General features: G+C 38.7%; 1 protein-coding gene across 1 annotated transcript in view; it reads left to right on the forward strand.

Moving 5' to 3' along the window:
- Positions 1 to 2,445: 2,445 nt before the first annotated feature.
- The window catches only part of Rgs5 (regulator of G protein signaling 5), a 53,985-nt gene continuing 41,079 nt past the window's right edge, over positions 2,446 to 15,351 (forward strand). Inside the window, 1 exon segment of the mRNA NM_001310247.1 lies at positions 2,446 to 2,557. Within this exon segment, the coding sequence (NP_001297176.1) occupies positions 2,514 to 2,557 (44 nt within the window). The 5' untranslated portion in view covers positions 2,446 to 2,513.

Below are 15,351 nucleotides of genomic sequence, written 5' to 3' on the forward strand. Positions count from 1 at the left end.
TGCTAAGTTGCCCAGGCTGGGCTCAAACTTGCAACCTTCTTCCCTCTGCCTCCCAGAGTGTTGGGATTACAGGCCTGCACCACCATACCCAGATCATTGTGATTAATACTTCATCAGATTGAATTTTGAGGGACAGTTGAAAACCTACTTTGCAGTTGGATATTTGTCTATTATATTTATTTTATTTAAAACTTCAGATCAGAATACAATAAATTGACTTCACAAGCCAATAATAGGTCTTAATTAACAGTTTGAACAAAAGGATATATGAGGAAGGAGTCATTTAAAATGAATAATTTCAGACAGTAGGGAAAATTACCTTTAGTACCAAATTCAATGTTCTTCCTAGAGATTCTGCAGACCTGCTTATTTTTAGCTTGGACTCTGGACTATCCCTTAGACACTTACATTGACATGAATTTGTCACCATTTTGGACCTCAGTAGGAGGAGACACGATTCAAGTAAATTTTGGTGGAAATACTCCTTGAGAGGTCAGAGGCAGGAAAAAGTTGAAGGGGAAGGAGAGACAAACTCATACAAGAAGGCATGGGTGTGTGGAGAGGGAGGTGACTAAGGAATTATCTAATCTAGTTGTCAAAGTAAAGAATTACCAGAATAACAGAATAAGTGTTACTGGCTGTTCAGATCACCATTCCCCCCAAAAGATAAGGGAGGTTTCATTTATTCAGAGGACACTCTGTGGAGAAAGAGGGGCCTCATATAGCCAGAGATCACCCTGTCACCAGGTCCTCGTGCTCAAGGGTCTATCATAGTAAGAAGGAGAAGAATGAGGGAAACAATACAACAGACAGCTCCACTCTTGTTTTATTCCCCTCTGGCCCTTCCCTGCTCATTCTCTTCCCCAAGGAAAGGAAACCAACAGACCTCCTGGGGCCTGCATCTTCATATTCTATCCCTCTGGGCTCGGGGGGGGGGGAGAGTTACACCCCAGGCATGAAGAAGTTTGTAGACACAGCTTGTCTCTAAAGGAAAAAAAATTCTAAATTTTAAAGGTGCATTTTGCCTTATTGGTTACATTAGGAGACCTGAGGAGGTAAGATACGGTGGGTAGAATCATCTTTTTTCTTCCCACTTCTTTCACACTCATTTCCTGTTAATATTTCTACGTGTGGTCTTCTCCCTGATCATTTTTAACATCATCACATGGACAGGAATGCATGAAGAATATACAGTAATTATTCATGTGTGTCTTGATTCATAAAAAATGGTAATTTTGTCTCCTCAGTCAGTCAGCTCTGGAAAATCTTGGCTGGTGTCCCCTCGGAAGGCTCCCAACACCCTAGGGCTCCCCTGCCCCTTACTTATCCATATTGGTAGATAAGTTTGGGTTGCAAGAGCAGGGAGTTTCCTTTTTTAATGTTTTTATTAGTACATGTTTGTGATACATAGTGAATATACAGTGGACCCCTGACTTAGGAACTCATTGTAACTCAAGTTGTCGATTGAAGGCTCAAGCTCCTCTACACAGCCTTCAAAGTCTCTCTGCTGTATACAGGCAGATAGATCTCAGTGTACTTTGAGAGACATTGGCCCAGGATTTCTCAACGCCTCACAAGAATGGATGTTGTAATGTTCCTTCTAGAACTCCTTAAGGGTGAAATCTGTACCTGAGGCTGTCTGCAAGCACAAGCAGCCTACATTCTGTCGTAACTCAAGATGTTGTTCATAAGTTAAAACTAAAATTCCGGTCATAATCCAAGTTGTTCATATGTCAGGCTGGTTGTAACTTGAGGATCCACTGTACTCATATACGTATGAATATGTATACATCACAACTTGATCCGTTTTACTTCCCATTCCTTTCCCCTTCTTCCCATCTCCATCCCTAGAGGTCCTTCCCATCTCCTCAAAGTCTATATCCTGTTTCATATCACCTTTCTTTTATTTTGCTCTTTAAATTATTTATACTTTAGATTTCTCGTGTAAGAAAAACCATGCAACATTTAACCTAATTCCCCTGCATCAGAGTGCCTGCCACATGGTAAATTCTCACGTACACATTCCTTCCACCTTGAAAGAAGCAGGCAAGTTTTTTTCACTGTGAAAGAAAGTTGCGCTAAGTGATCTCCAGAGGCCCTTGTCTATTTCTTTGACAGATCTGAAGGAGTCTGAGGCACTTTGCTCTTCTTTGAAAGCCCACATCTCTGCTGTGGCTGGCCTGAGATTACAGAGTTCAGACATGAAGGGCCTCAGCACAATTTAGGGCCTCACACTTCCCTAGCTGGATCAGCAGCAGAGTTCTGATAAAGCAGAAAAGCTTCATGCAGCGCCTGAAGGATTCCAGCCTCCACCTCATACAGGATTGCTGCTGCTCTCCAGCTGGCAACTTGCTCCAAAGCTCCGGATTGGTCCAGTGAGCCACAGAGGGCTGGAAAAGAGCCTCTATATATTTCTCAGCAGGAAAGACAGCCCCAGACAGTGTTGAACTTTTCAAAGACCCGTTTTGCTGTTAAGTTTTGTTTAAAGCTAAGGAGCTAACCCACTTACCAAGATGTGCAAAGGACTTGCAGCCTTGCCGCACTCATGCCTGGAAAGGTGAGAACCACATTATTTTAGTTGAAAAGATGAGACTTGGTGAGTCTTTGCTTGAGGGAGGATGCCCAGAGATAATAGCAGCATTGTGGTTTGTGGCTAAACTGAGATCAAACAGGTTCATGATTGCAGACTAGGAACTGCTTCTTATCTGTTATCTCTTATCAGTACTGAGATTTTGGAGCATCCTAGCTGGTGGCAGGGATGGGATATTTTACACATTATTTAATATGTAGAGCATCATTTTCTCCGAGGAGATACCAATTCTACAGGTGCTTATTCAGAGTAAAAATGTTGTGGTGAAGAATGTGGATACCAACACCAAACTATCCGCTTTGAATTCAGGCTCCACTACTTACTATCTGTAAGCTTTGGGCAATTTATTTACTTTCTCTATGTCTTAGTTTCCTTACCTGTAAAATGGAGACACTGAGAGTATCTGTCTCATAGGCTGTTTATGAGGATCAAGTGATTTCCTGTGTTTGAAACACTCAGAAAAATCTGGACAATTACTAGAGCTGTATAAATGATAACCTTTATTAATGAATAGGGACTGGGAGGAAGGCAGGTTTGTAGTGAGGCATAAATAATTTCTCATTGTTCTTTGTACTCTGATTTCTTTATATACAAGTGGGAGGGTTGCTGGACAGAAGAAAAGCCCTTGGACATAGGAGTTATTTGTTAGCTAATGGTCTTAGATAAATGGAGTTATGTTCTGGAGAGAATCCTAAGTACCTAAAGTGAATAAAAGAAAATTTAACTCCCTAACACACCTGATGGAGAGAGGTAGGGATGTTTCTCCTGTTAAGAATGCATTTAAATAAATTTAGTTTGATCATTATTTAAAGAAATAAAAGTGATCCTTACCCTGAAAGCAGTGGTAGTGTTTGGCTAAGAAAGCTGTATTATTTAGTGAATATGAATATGAATCTAGGACTTCTGTCTTGAAAAAAAATTAAGTTTTCTTTTTGATAATTTCCACCCCAGATATAATCTCAAAATGATTTTTAAGAAGATAACAACAAGGGAGCACAGTAATTATTTCCAACAATGCTTTTTGGTGATTGAAAATGAACCCTATAGAGACCCATTCCCTGCTGGCAATAGCACAGAATATTTAAATAGAGGCAGATAAAAGAAGCCAGTAGCAGTCAAGTTGTAGTAATTAGATTACAACTAGGGGATCAATATTAACCATAGGACTGACCTTGGGGAGGAGAAGGGTTTTAGTGCTGGATCTTGCTGATTGCTATCACTCCCTCTCACCTACTCTACCAAAAGCCTGAGAAGTAGGCAGGACACACAGAGCTGAAAGAAAACCTAGGTTCATGAATATGAAGTGATACATAATTATTTCTTTTTCTATTTTTATAATAATAAAAATTGCAACTTGACTTTCTCACAACATTCATGAATGTCTTTAACCCACTAATTATTTGGACTTATTATATACTCATTACATCATTGATTGATGAAGAGTTGACTCTAGAATGTTTGTAAAACCAGTCTTTCGGGAATTTTGTGATTCTATGACACATTACTTAGCATTTTATAAGTAGTCAATTAATGTTTGTTGAGAATTTGATATTGTTACAAATTTTGCCCTACATATTCTTGTAAATATGCATAATGTTTACCAAAACATACAGATGGAACATTCTAAAATTATTTCTATTATTTTATGTATGTTTTACTATCAGCAGTAATATTGATTCATTTTATGAATCTGTGTGTGTGTGCTGGGGATTAAGCCCAGGGTTTCATGCATGCTGGGCAAGCACTCTATGACTGAATCACATCTCCACCTCCACATTTTGTGAATCTTTTAATACACATGAAATTATTATACTCCAGGATAAGAACGTTCATGCAGAATATCAAAGAGTGGCTGAGAGGCAAGGTCTTTTTTTTTAATAGATGTGAATTTTTTAATCTACTGGAATGTGTAGAATCCTGCAGTTATTATATGCCCTTATGTATTTTTTCATAGTCTCTGACCATTATAAATAAAATCATATGTCTAATTACAAGGCTGCTTGAGAGGAATGTTCTGAAGAGTGGAATTGTGGAGCTGTTAGCACCCACCCCCATAGAAAGGGGCAGAGGTTGCCTGTTCTGAGGCGATAGTGAGACTCCCAAAAATGCTCTCAAATTTGCCTCCCAGGACTCTCCACTGTTACCCCGTCACCCAGTCAGGCTCCCTCCCATCTTCATTTCTTTTCTCCAAGCAGCAAGAGGAGCACGGTGTTTCTCAATGCTTAAAGATACTTAGAATCCATATAAAATAAATTAGGGCAGCAAGTATGCATTACAGAACAAATCAGCTTTTAATGGAAAGCTCAACAGAGTTAAATAGTAACTTGTATTTTGCATTGGAAACGGAATTCAGTTTACAAAAATCTGATCAGTCATTCATCATAGTGCAAAGTGTGCTCATTCAGAGTAAGGAGCAGATTTGGTTTTGCCATTATCTAAATATGCGTCACTGAGAAAGAAAGTCTCTTCACCATCCCAGAACTCTGTTTTCTAATTTAATTGATGAAAGTTGGGTTACTTGTTCTGTAATATTCTTTCTAGTTTCAATATAGTATAAATGAAGTGATTTATACTTGGATTTGGTGATTAGTGAAAGATACAGTTAAAGGGAATTGTTTTTCCAATTTATTTTGCTCTGAAAGTTTGGGTAAAGAGTTGAATAATGAACAGTCATCCTAGGCTGACACCAACCCTGGGCCGACACCACTGGTTGTAGCAGAAACAACCTACTCATGATTCTAGCACTGGTTTAAAATAAAGTATAATTTACTTCATGTAAGGGACGACTAAATTTTGCAGGGCAGAAGATTGAACTCAGGGTCTTTACATGCTAGACAAGTGCTCTACCATTGAGCTACAGTCTCAGCCATTTCTTTTTCTTAATTTTGAGAGAGGGTCTCTAAGTTACCCAGGCTGGCCTCAAACTTGCAATCCTCCTGTCTCAGCCTCCTGAGTATCTGGGACTAATAGCATGCATCACCATGCTTTGTGAGGGAAACTTTAATTCTGTAAAATATTCCTTTTTCAATATCTAGGAAAGTATTAAGCCAAGTTAACTTTGATATACTGTAGAAACTACTCTATATTTTTAAGACTATTGCTCACTACAACTCCAAGTAGACCTTATATTTTTATATGTTTAAAGGTACAAATCATCCAAACATATGAGTAATGGATGGCTCCCACACAGTTTTTACCTCTGGCACACTGAAACTTGTCCTGTCTGGGTGGGACTTGTACCAATGGAGAAGGAAAAACTTGAGTCAACTGATGGTCTTATTTTTACTGGTGCTATTTAGCTTTGAATTTTAGGCTCTTTTGTGAAATACATTCTATTTTCAAAGCCTCAGCAAAGCCTAAGAAGATAATGCCAGAGCCTCTGGGTTTAGGGTCATGCTTGCTGGGAACATGTGAATTTGAAGCTCACTATTGATACAGTTGTTTCCCTGGATTTCTTTTCAAACCTGTGCACATGACTTACACATATAGATGAAAGACCCAGGCCCTGTTCACAAGAAATTTCAGCCTAATTAGCGAGATAAATGAGAAAAAATAATATTCAATCATGTGATCCAGTACAAAGGAGTAAAATTATGGAATACTAAGAAGCACAAAAGTAGGGGGTGGGGGGGTTCATTGAGTTTTAGGAGTCAGGGAAGACTGCAAGAAGTTGTGGGGATGATGCTTGAACTAAGTCTTCAAAGACAGAGGAGGTATCTGTCTAGATAGGAAGGGGAGAAAAAGGAAAGCTGTCCATTGCCAAAGGCATAGAGCTATGTGTGCGTAATGAAGGTGAAAGGGCACAGAAATGTTGGCTGATGTTATTACATCTTTGTACAGCCCACTTTAACCCTCAGAGGCAGGCAAAAGGAGAAGCCTCTGAGTTTCTGACCACACTTGCCCACAACCTCTTATATCTTGCATATGATTCCATGGTGCTACAGTTGGATGTGGTTTGTCCTCCAAGGATGCATATGTTGGAGGCTTGGTCTTCCCTCAATATGGTCATATAGACATAGTGTTGAATCTTTCAGAGATGAGGCTGACATAGCCAGCTTTCTATCAGCATGATGAAATACTCAAGATAATCAACTTATAAAGAGAAAAGGCTTATTTTGGCTTATAGTTTTTGAAGGTTCCAATCCATGATTGATTGACTCCATTACTTTTGGTCCTGTCATGAGGCAACACATCATCATGGGAGTATATAGTACAGAAAGACTGCTCACCTCATTACTAGGGAACAAAGAGAAAGATGAAAGGACCAGAGTCTCACAACCCCTTTCTAGGTACATCCGCAATGTATAAATGAATATACAACAACTAGAGACAGGGCTCCTCCCTGAGAAGCATGCAGATTGGAGGAAAAAGCATTAGCAGTGATATTTTAGGCCATGATCTGAGAGAGATTCTGGCTGGAGGACAAGGAGGAGTGGGTATTAGGAAGAGAATGAAGATGCAAGAAAACCTCAAGCATTTCTATAGTTCTATCAGGAAAAATGACTCTTGTTTCTAATGATAGCATACCTTTGGCTATTGGTGAACTTTAGAAAATTGTGCAACTTGTGCTATTTCTTATAGAGTTACTATCACAGATTTTTAAAGAATTCCATTCTGTAGTCTAACTAGTTCTCCCTTCTTATCTTTTTTAACATAATCTGGGGTATGTTGAATCATTAGATATCAATTCAAACTACTTTCAGATTCTAGAACTTTAAATTATGAAGGAGAAAGTTTATTTATCTTTCTGGGGCCAGTTTTAATAGCTTTTGTCTGTCCTAGGCAGAAAGCAAAGGAATTAAGCTTTAATTAATTCTTTCAGAATCAATCATTATTAACAGGAACCAGGATGTGGCTGTAGGCCAGAAGATAACAGGTTCTTATCTCCTTCTTCCTTTAAAGTTTCAACCAGCTCTCAGATAACACTGGATCTGTGTAGTATTTTAAAGGCTGAGTTATACAGAGGATGGAGACACTGAAAGTGAGAGAATTACTCCTAAGATTACAGGTTTTAGGGATATAAAAGAGAATGCAGAGATGAGGAGGGTGTGAATTTACAGTGTATCCTCTGCCTTAGCATTAGCACTTGGCTGTGAGGTGGTGAGGTAGAAAGAGCAATGGTCGTCACTCCACCTGCATACTTCCTGCTAGGTGAACTTGTGGAAGTCACAGAAACTTTCTGAGCTCTATTTCCTCACCCTCATCTGAGCTCTGTTGGCAATATGTGTTATAATAAATAAAGTCGTATATGTAAGGAGACTAGTTTTTGTAGGTGGACCTCTACATAATTTCCTTTAATCTTTCTTTTCTTTGTTGTAGATAGTAAGGGAAACATAATTTAAGTCAGTCAGTTAGTTATGTGCCAAGACCTTTGATAAAACTGTTCTTTTTATCCATCTGTATCACAACCCCATCTTTTTTAAATAATAAACATGAATTTATAAGATAGCAAAATATTTTTTACCATTTCATCCATAATTCTTCCAGTGGTTTAATTTTTAAAAACATACTAATTTTTTACAAAGCATTAGAAGACTCACCAAAAACTACGATTCATACTCAAAAATTAAAAGTAACTCTTTAAGATTAGTAAATATTTAGTGAACACCCAAGTATGCTCAACGTCTTTTTCAGTTCCATTGTTTGAATCAACTTCCAAAAAGTTTCACACACTGTAATTTGATGAAAGTCCCTTAAATCTCCCTTAATCAATAAGCTTCCTCTCTTTGTTTCTGTCAGTCTTTGCCTCTGTCTCCGTAACTGCTCCCCTTTCTCTTTTTGTAGAGCACAATGTTTTTAGATACAAGTATGGCCAGCTATACAATATGTGGGAAAGATACTGGATGTGGAATACAGGTGTTCTGAACTGTAACCCTGACATCTACTAATGACTGTAGCAGAAAGTGAATCATGAGCCACCCTCTCTGGGCATCCTGTCTTGTTTGAAATATATGTCCTGAACCTGAGTTCTATGGTTCTTTACACTCCTTCTAGCCCTTCATTTACTACTCTGAATTTGGACACCAAACTTGAGAAAAAGGTTTCATTCTAATTTAGCAATTCACCCAAATCACAGGAAGACCAGGGAATAATCTTGATGTAGCTTAAAAGAAGCAACAAATTTAAAAATGTGCAATTTACTTCCTAATAATTTTTATTTCAATGGACTCAATTAAGAACCTCATAGTTCTTTAGAAGACTTGTGATAATCCAAAATAAAATCCTCTCAAAGTATGGAGAAAAGTGTGTAGAGACAGTAGAAAGTGACTCTTTTTATTTTGGCGAGGTCCATGCAGGAAAAGGATGGGTTCAGCTTGCACAATGAGACAGTGAGTTTGAGTTTAACCATCTGTGACTCCAACAGTCTGTGATTCTTGAACTTAGTAGCTGATTTTATTCTAAGAATGTAAATTCCTTGAGAGCAGGGAGGAAAAGGTAAACCAAGGATGAATCCACCTCTAACTTTGGGGATGTGTTTTCACTGACTCCATTCATCCTATGTGGCAGTTTTCCCCAGTGCAGGGGAAGGGTGGCCTGCTCATGTCCTTGTGAGTGCCACCTGCAGAGAGACTTGTGTGCCTTACCAATGAAAGAGTTTCCATCCCTGAGGATGGGATAAGAAGAGTGAGTCAGAGTTTCTGGGCCTTTACATAATTAATCAACTTTCATTTACCACCCAGGTAGTTTCTGGAGTACCAACAATTCTTGGAAGTTGTGTGAACTCAGCTCCTGACTGCATGAATCCACATCAAATATGTATCTGCACAGCAACTGCCATTTCAAACTAGGGTGAAAACACATAACTTGACCCAAGACCAGGCATTAGAAATTGGATCTTTCCTGGAACCTGGAGGTTAGATCCACCTAGTTATGAAAAGCTATATAATCAGCACAGATAATGCATAGGTACCTTAGGGCTTATGTACCCTGACCACAGAGCTCCTGGAAAGTTCAAATAGGATATTTCTTGGCACATCATTCTACTCAGTTGCCATATCCAGGTAATATAAATTGACATTTTTTTCCTCCTTCAAAAGAGAAAAATTTTAGGGTTTAAATAATTCAGCAATTTTTGAATACTTTGAGCAGTAGATACTTGATGAACATGTTGGCTTCATAAATAGCAAATGAGTCTAAGGCCATTATTTTATATTCTCCTTGTCTTCTTCCTGCTTCCCCAGACATTGCTTAAAACAGCAGCTAGTCCATCTGGACAGCTTCTCTCACTTAAGTCTTTAAATCTCTATACCCTAGAAAGATGTTGGAACTATCACATTAGAGTCAGAGGAGGACATGCAGCATGAAGTCAAGTACTTGTAAAAATATGAAGTACTCTACTCTGCCAGTGTTTATTATTAGTAAAGTGTGGAGAGCTATTTTGGTCAAGCTATTACTTTTCTTGTACAGAACATCTGTTTCTTGATGAGGCATTTGTCTATGGGATTCAAGGAGTTTAGAAAGAATCAAGATGTTCCATAAAGAAAGCAGCTTCCTGTATTTTGGTAACTTATTTTAAGTGGTAGTTTACAAAGGATACTTAGGTCAATGGGAGTGTGGGACCAAATGACATGTTTACTTTTGGGACTTTCTCAGGAGGTTTGGTGGTCTGATACTTTCTGGATTATAAATTTCCAGAATCTTAGTCTTTTTCTGAATGCCACAAGTCCAAAACAAGTATGTCACCTAACCGTACACAGTCAAATCCCACAGGTTAAGGATTCAGTCTCATAAGCTTCTCCTAACTTCAGATGTTAATCATTAGGGTGGCTACAAATAGGGGCTTACCACAACTCTCTCCCTGCCTTCAATAATTTTATACAATGGATCATAAAACTCAGGGAAATACTTACTCTTTATTATAAAGGTTATTACAAAGGATAAAAATGAACAACCAGATAAAGAGATACATAAGGCAAGGTACAAGTGAAGGTGTGTAGCTCTTCCATGACCTCTCTGGGCACACTACCCTTCAAGCACCATGATGTGCTCCTATTCAGCAAACTAGAAAGCCTTTGAACCCTGAACTCTAGAGATTTTCATGTGAGCATCATCATTATGCATTTTCTGTTACTATAACAAATGGCTGAGCTAAATAAACTTATAAAGATAAAAGGGTTTTTGCTTATAATTTTGGAGGTTTCGGTCCATGATCCCTTGATTTTGACTTGTGGTAAGGCAGCGTAAGATGGCAGAAAATATACAGCAGAGCAAAGCTGCTTGCTCATGGCTGAGATAAAAGAGAGAGAGGAAGATGAGAAAACCAGCTTCTCACAGTCCTCTTCCAAGGCATGCCCATAATGACCCAAAACTTCCCACTAGAATATACTTTCTAAAGGTTCTACCACTTCCCAATAGTGCCCTGGGTTGAAGACCAAGACTTTAATACACGGGCCTTTGAGACATTTTAGATCCCAACTATAGCAATCATAGCAATCATGTAGGCATGGTTGATTATTAACTCTAGCTCCAGCCTTCTTTGCTCCCCAGAAGATGGGAAGTGGAGCAGAAATTTCCAAGTTTCTAATCAGGCCTTGGGCTTTCTGATGACCATCCAGGGGTTCACCAGGACTCACCATATTAAAATAACATATACTCCTATCATAGAAATTCTGAAAGATTTAGAAACTTTATGTCAAGAACCAGGATCAAAAGTCAAACATTAGAACCTTTTTATTGTGAAAATATATTGGTTAGGAACTGGAGACAGACCAAATATGTATTTCTTATTATGACACAGAGGCCTCTGGTCTCTGGCTATGAATCCCTTATAGTAAAACAATTACGAATACAAAAGATACTGACATATTATTAGGATCCTATTTAATCTTTAATATTTGTTTAGTCCATCAGTATATAGTATGAAAAAGTCTCCCAGGGAGACAATTTTCAGGGTTACAAGCTTCCCAAAGCAGAACAAGTCTCAGCAACATATGGCTTCACCCTTTCTCGCATCTGTTATAATTAAGATAAGACATAGTATCATCTCTTGCTCTAAGATTCTTTCAAAATATTAATGTAATATTAGATTTTCTTCATTTCAAATTCACTTATTAATTTCATTACATCAGCTATTGTTCCTCTTTCTTGTCCTTTATGCCCAGTTTTCCACCTTGAAAAAGGATGATAGGCTTGTCTACTCTGCTGCTCTTAACTGCAGACAGCAATGCTAGCCCATCAAGTGTCTTCTCCTTATTCCACTCCCATTCATACAGGGAAACACTACCTAGAATGCATAAAGAAGAGTAGGTCATTGTTACTGCTGTACAACATAGCTATGTTCACTGTTATCTGCAGTTTTTCTAAATAGGATGAAGGCATAGTCCTCACCAGGCTCTTAGGAATCATCCCTGCTCCCAGCACTTATAATTACACCTCTAGTTAAGTGTGTTCCTTGATAGAACTCTGAGCATTCATGCTAACACTTGGTAAGCAAAGCTAGTCTACCCATGAAGACCCATTTGTAGTCCCAAGACTACCAGGACCAGGATTGCTTGCCAGCTATGTTCAGTCTTCTCACTAGTGAGTCTGGCCCATAGCCATTGACAGTCTCTTTCTAACAAATAGAACAGTTTTATTGGCATTTTTGTGCCTTGGAGTAGCAAGAGGAATATATCCAGAATCAGCACATCTCTGCACTGCTGCATCCCTTTTTATATCTGCTCATTGTATAGTCACAGGTTGCCAACACAGAACACACAGGAATATCAGTTTGCTAATTCCAATCACCTTCAAAATGTGGAAGGGTGTTCTGATGACTTCAACAGGTCCTGCTTTAATACACCCTTCCAACTCCCATAGATCTATGCCCCATATGAGCATCCCTTTGCTGGGCCAGATTTCTATTGCCCTTCTTTTTTTTTTGGTACCGGGGATCGAACTTGGGTCCTTATGCTTGCAAGGCAGGCGGCAGAACCACTGAGCTAAATCCCCCGGCCCTCCATTGCCCTTCTGTCTCACCATATGCCCGGGCCATTGGCCCCTACTCATGAGTCAGTAAGAATCAAAACAAATAGGCTTTTTTCATCGTTCAATTTTTCCATTGCTAGGAAAATAGCAAACAATTCACCCATTGGGCTCATTTGTTTTTCCTTTTTCAATTAGAGTAACATCCTTCCAGCAGGATGTTGTCCATTCATCTTGGAACTGCTGTGCACAAACCAAGATTGCTTTGCCAGTCAGCTGAGTGTGTTTGTAGGGCCCAGTCCAAGTGATAATAGAATCTGGAAGCTTCTCCACAGTTCTAGAATCAAGTCGTGAAAAGATGAAGTTCCTTACTTCTGTCTCTCCATTGCATTCCCCAGGTAGCATAATCCTATGTAACTTATTTCTATTTCCTTGTGGAACTCTTCTGGGCACTTCCACACCCATTAAGATGTTTCTCTGACATGATAAAGACATTGTATTTTAAGTTTCAGATTATTTTACGTTCCAGCTTATAGAGGCAGCTTCAGTAAACATCCAACAGCAAAATAAGAATTGCCCCTTAAATGGCAGTTGTCTCATCCAAAATCACTGGGAGGTACTCACAGGGTCTTGTGATAAGCCTCAGTCTGTGCTCTGCATGGGATATCAAACAGAATTTGTCCATACCAGCATTCCAGCCACTATACTGTGTAGGCTTAGGCAATCTTACTGGTTCCATACAGCATGTTCAGCTAGCATTGTTCAATGTTCATATAGAGCCTACATAAGCATTCCAACTTGATAATCCTATCAATCCTTATATTTTTTAATTCTCAGTGTAATTGAAGTGAGTTAGGATTTCACCAAAGGGCTTTGGCACCACATTTCATGGAGCTCCCATATCATGGAGTTCTGGAAACTGCTGATCATTTTACCCACTCATATCCAAAAGCCTTTGGGTCCCTAATAAGAATTTGACCACAGGGGCTCCAGATCCTTTGTGGAATTTTATCTTGATTGAGTAGTTTGACTTTTCTTCAAGCAATTGCTTGTCACATTTGTCATTATATTCACTATCTCCTGGCTTTTGGCATTTCTCCAACTGGGGAAAGTAGAAGGGACTTGTTTGAGGGATTTTAATGTTAGAAGATAAACAGGGCCCCCTTTGGTCTACACAACTCTTCATAGTGTTATATTAAGACCCTTGTTTCAACTCTATGATTATCTGTTTTTATTCCTCCCATTTCTTCACAACCATCTAAAATTTCACCTTGTTTGGATGAGTACCACGACACATCTCCTTCTCTTTCCTCTTTGTTTTGCCCCATTAGTGTTTCTCTTATCTCTTTCTTTCCTTTCTCTTTCTTTCTCCCTTCCTTTCTTTCTTTCTTTCTTTCTTTCTTTCTTTCTTTCTTTCTTTCTTTCTTTCTTTCTTTCTTTCCTTCCTTCTTTCTTTCCTTCACTATGTAGCTCAGGCCTGGCCTACAGCTCATGGCAATCCTCTTCCCTCAGCCTCCCAAGTGCTGGGATTTCATCATTTTCTTAATGAAGTTTTAAAATATTTCTACCTTTTTTTTGTTTGTTTTTTGTTTGCTTTTTTGGTACTGGCGATCAAACTTAGGACCTTGCACTTGCGAGGCAGGCAGCTGCACCACTGAGCTAAATCCCCGGCCCTATTTCTACCTTTTTTAAAAGAGTTCCTTCTCACCTCTTTGCCTTTTTCCATCCACTTGTTAATCTACAGTTATTAACATCTGTTAGATCCATGAGAAAATGCCAAGATAGTAAATTTGATGAGGCTTCATGAACTGTTGCTTGGTTTCACAGCAGTAAGATGATATGGGGTGCCTTTCTTCCCAGCATTTGCCATGACCTATGAAATAGGCATATTTAGTAGATGAATATCCTGACTATTACAAAGTCAATCCTACATTGCTTACACATTATGAACATCAGCTGTTTACTTTGGATGTTCCACTTAGCATTTATATAGGAAAAGAGAGCATGCCTCTTTTCAAAATAAGTAGACCTAATAGTAGCTTTTTTCTAGTCCTATAGATTGGGCATTCTCATAACAATTGATCCATTCCCTGGATCAGTTCTTACCTTGCTGTTCGACATTGACTGAAGCTTCCTCTATGACCCAGAACATAAATTAATCCTGAAATCACCTGGACCAACCTGTCTGGATCATGAATAGCCTTGATTGTTCCATAGTAGATGTGGATCCTATATGTTCAACCTAGAATATGTTTTAATAAAGTTTCTTTAGGAAGTGAATTATGCCAATATACAAAATAAATTGACTCCTTTCCATTATACCCCCTCTTTCAGTAGTTTCTTGGTTTTACCATTCTCTCCACCTCCTATCTTCTTGGTAACCAGAGCCCTAGAGGTAGTTTCTGTTGTCCTGGATAACTTTTTCCTTTGCAAGCAGTTCCTAGGCCAGTAATTAAGCGCAAATGGATGCAAATCTAAGCTTGTCCACCATCAAGGTCTGACCCAACACTCTCTTTCATTTTAACTATAATAGATGCTAATAACCAAGGGGTCATAGGTTTAGTACACTTATTATTTTGCATTTACATAATAAGTGTATCAACTATTCAGGAATTGAGTTTACCACCATTTCTAAACTCTATTGGTAACTCTGACCTCTAAGAATTTCAGTTTTTTACCATGATGGATGACTAGGAAGCCATGTGCTTCCTCTTTTTAGCTGGTAACATTAAGAAAAATCTAAGTTCGGATTTTCTCAAAATTTTTACCTGAGGTTGAAAAAACTTTAATTTTAAAACATTTCATCTTCCAGATCCACTAAATATAGTTCCACTTTTGTCTCCTTTCTGGTTCAGATA

The sequence above is a fragment of the Heterocephalus glaber genome, unplaced genomic scaffold (genome assembly GCF_053883595.1).
Source record: "Heterocephalus glaber isolate CG9 unplaced genomic scaffold, H.glaber_assembly_v1.0 deba00001561, whole genome shotgun sequence".
Taxonomy (NCBI): Eukaryota; Metazoa; Chordata; class Mammalia; order Rodentia; family Bathyergidae; genus Heterocephalus; species Heterocephalus glaber.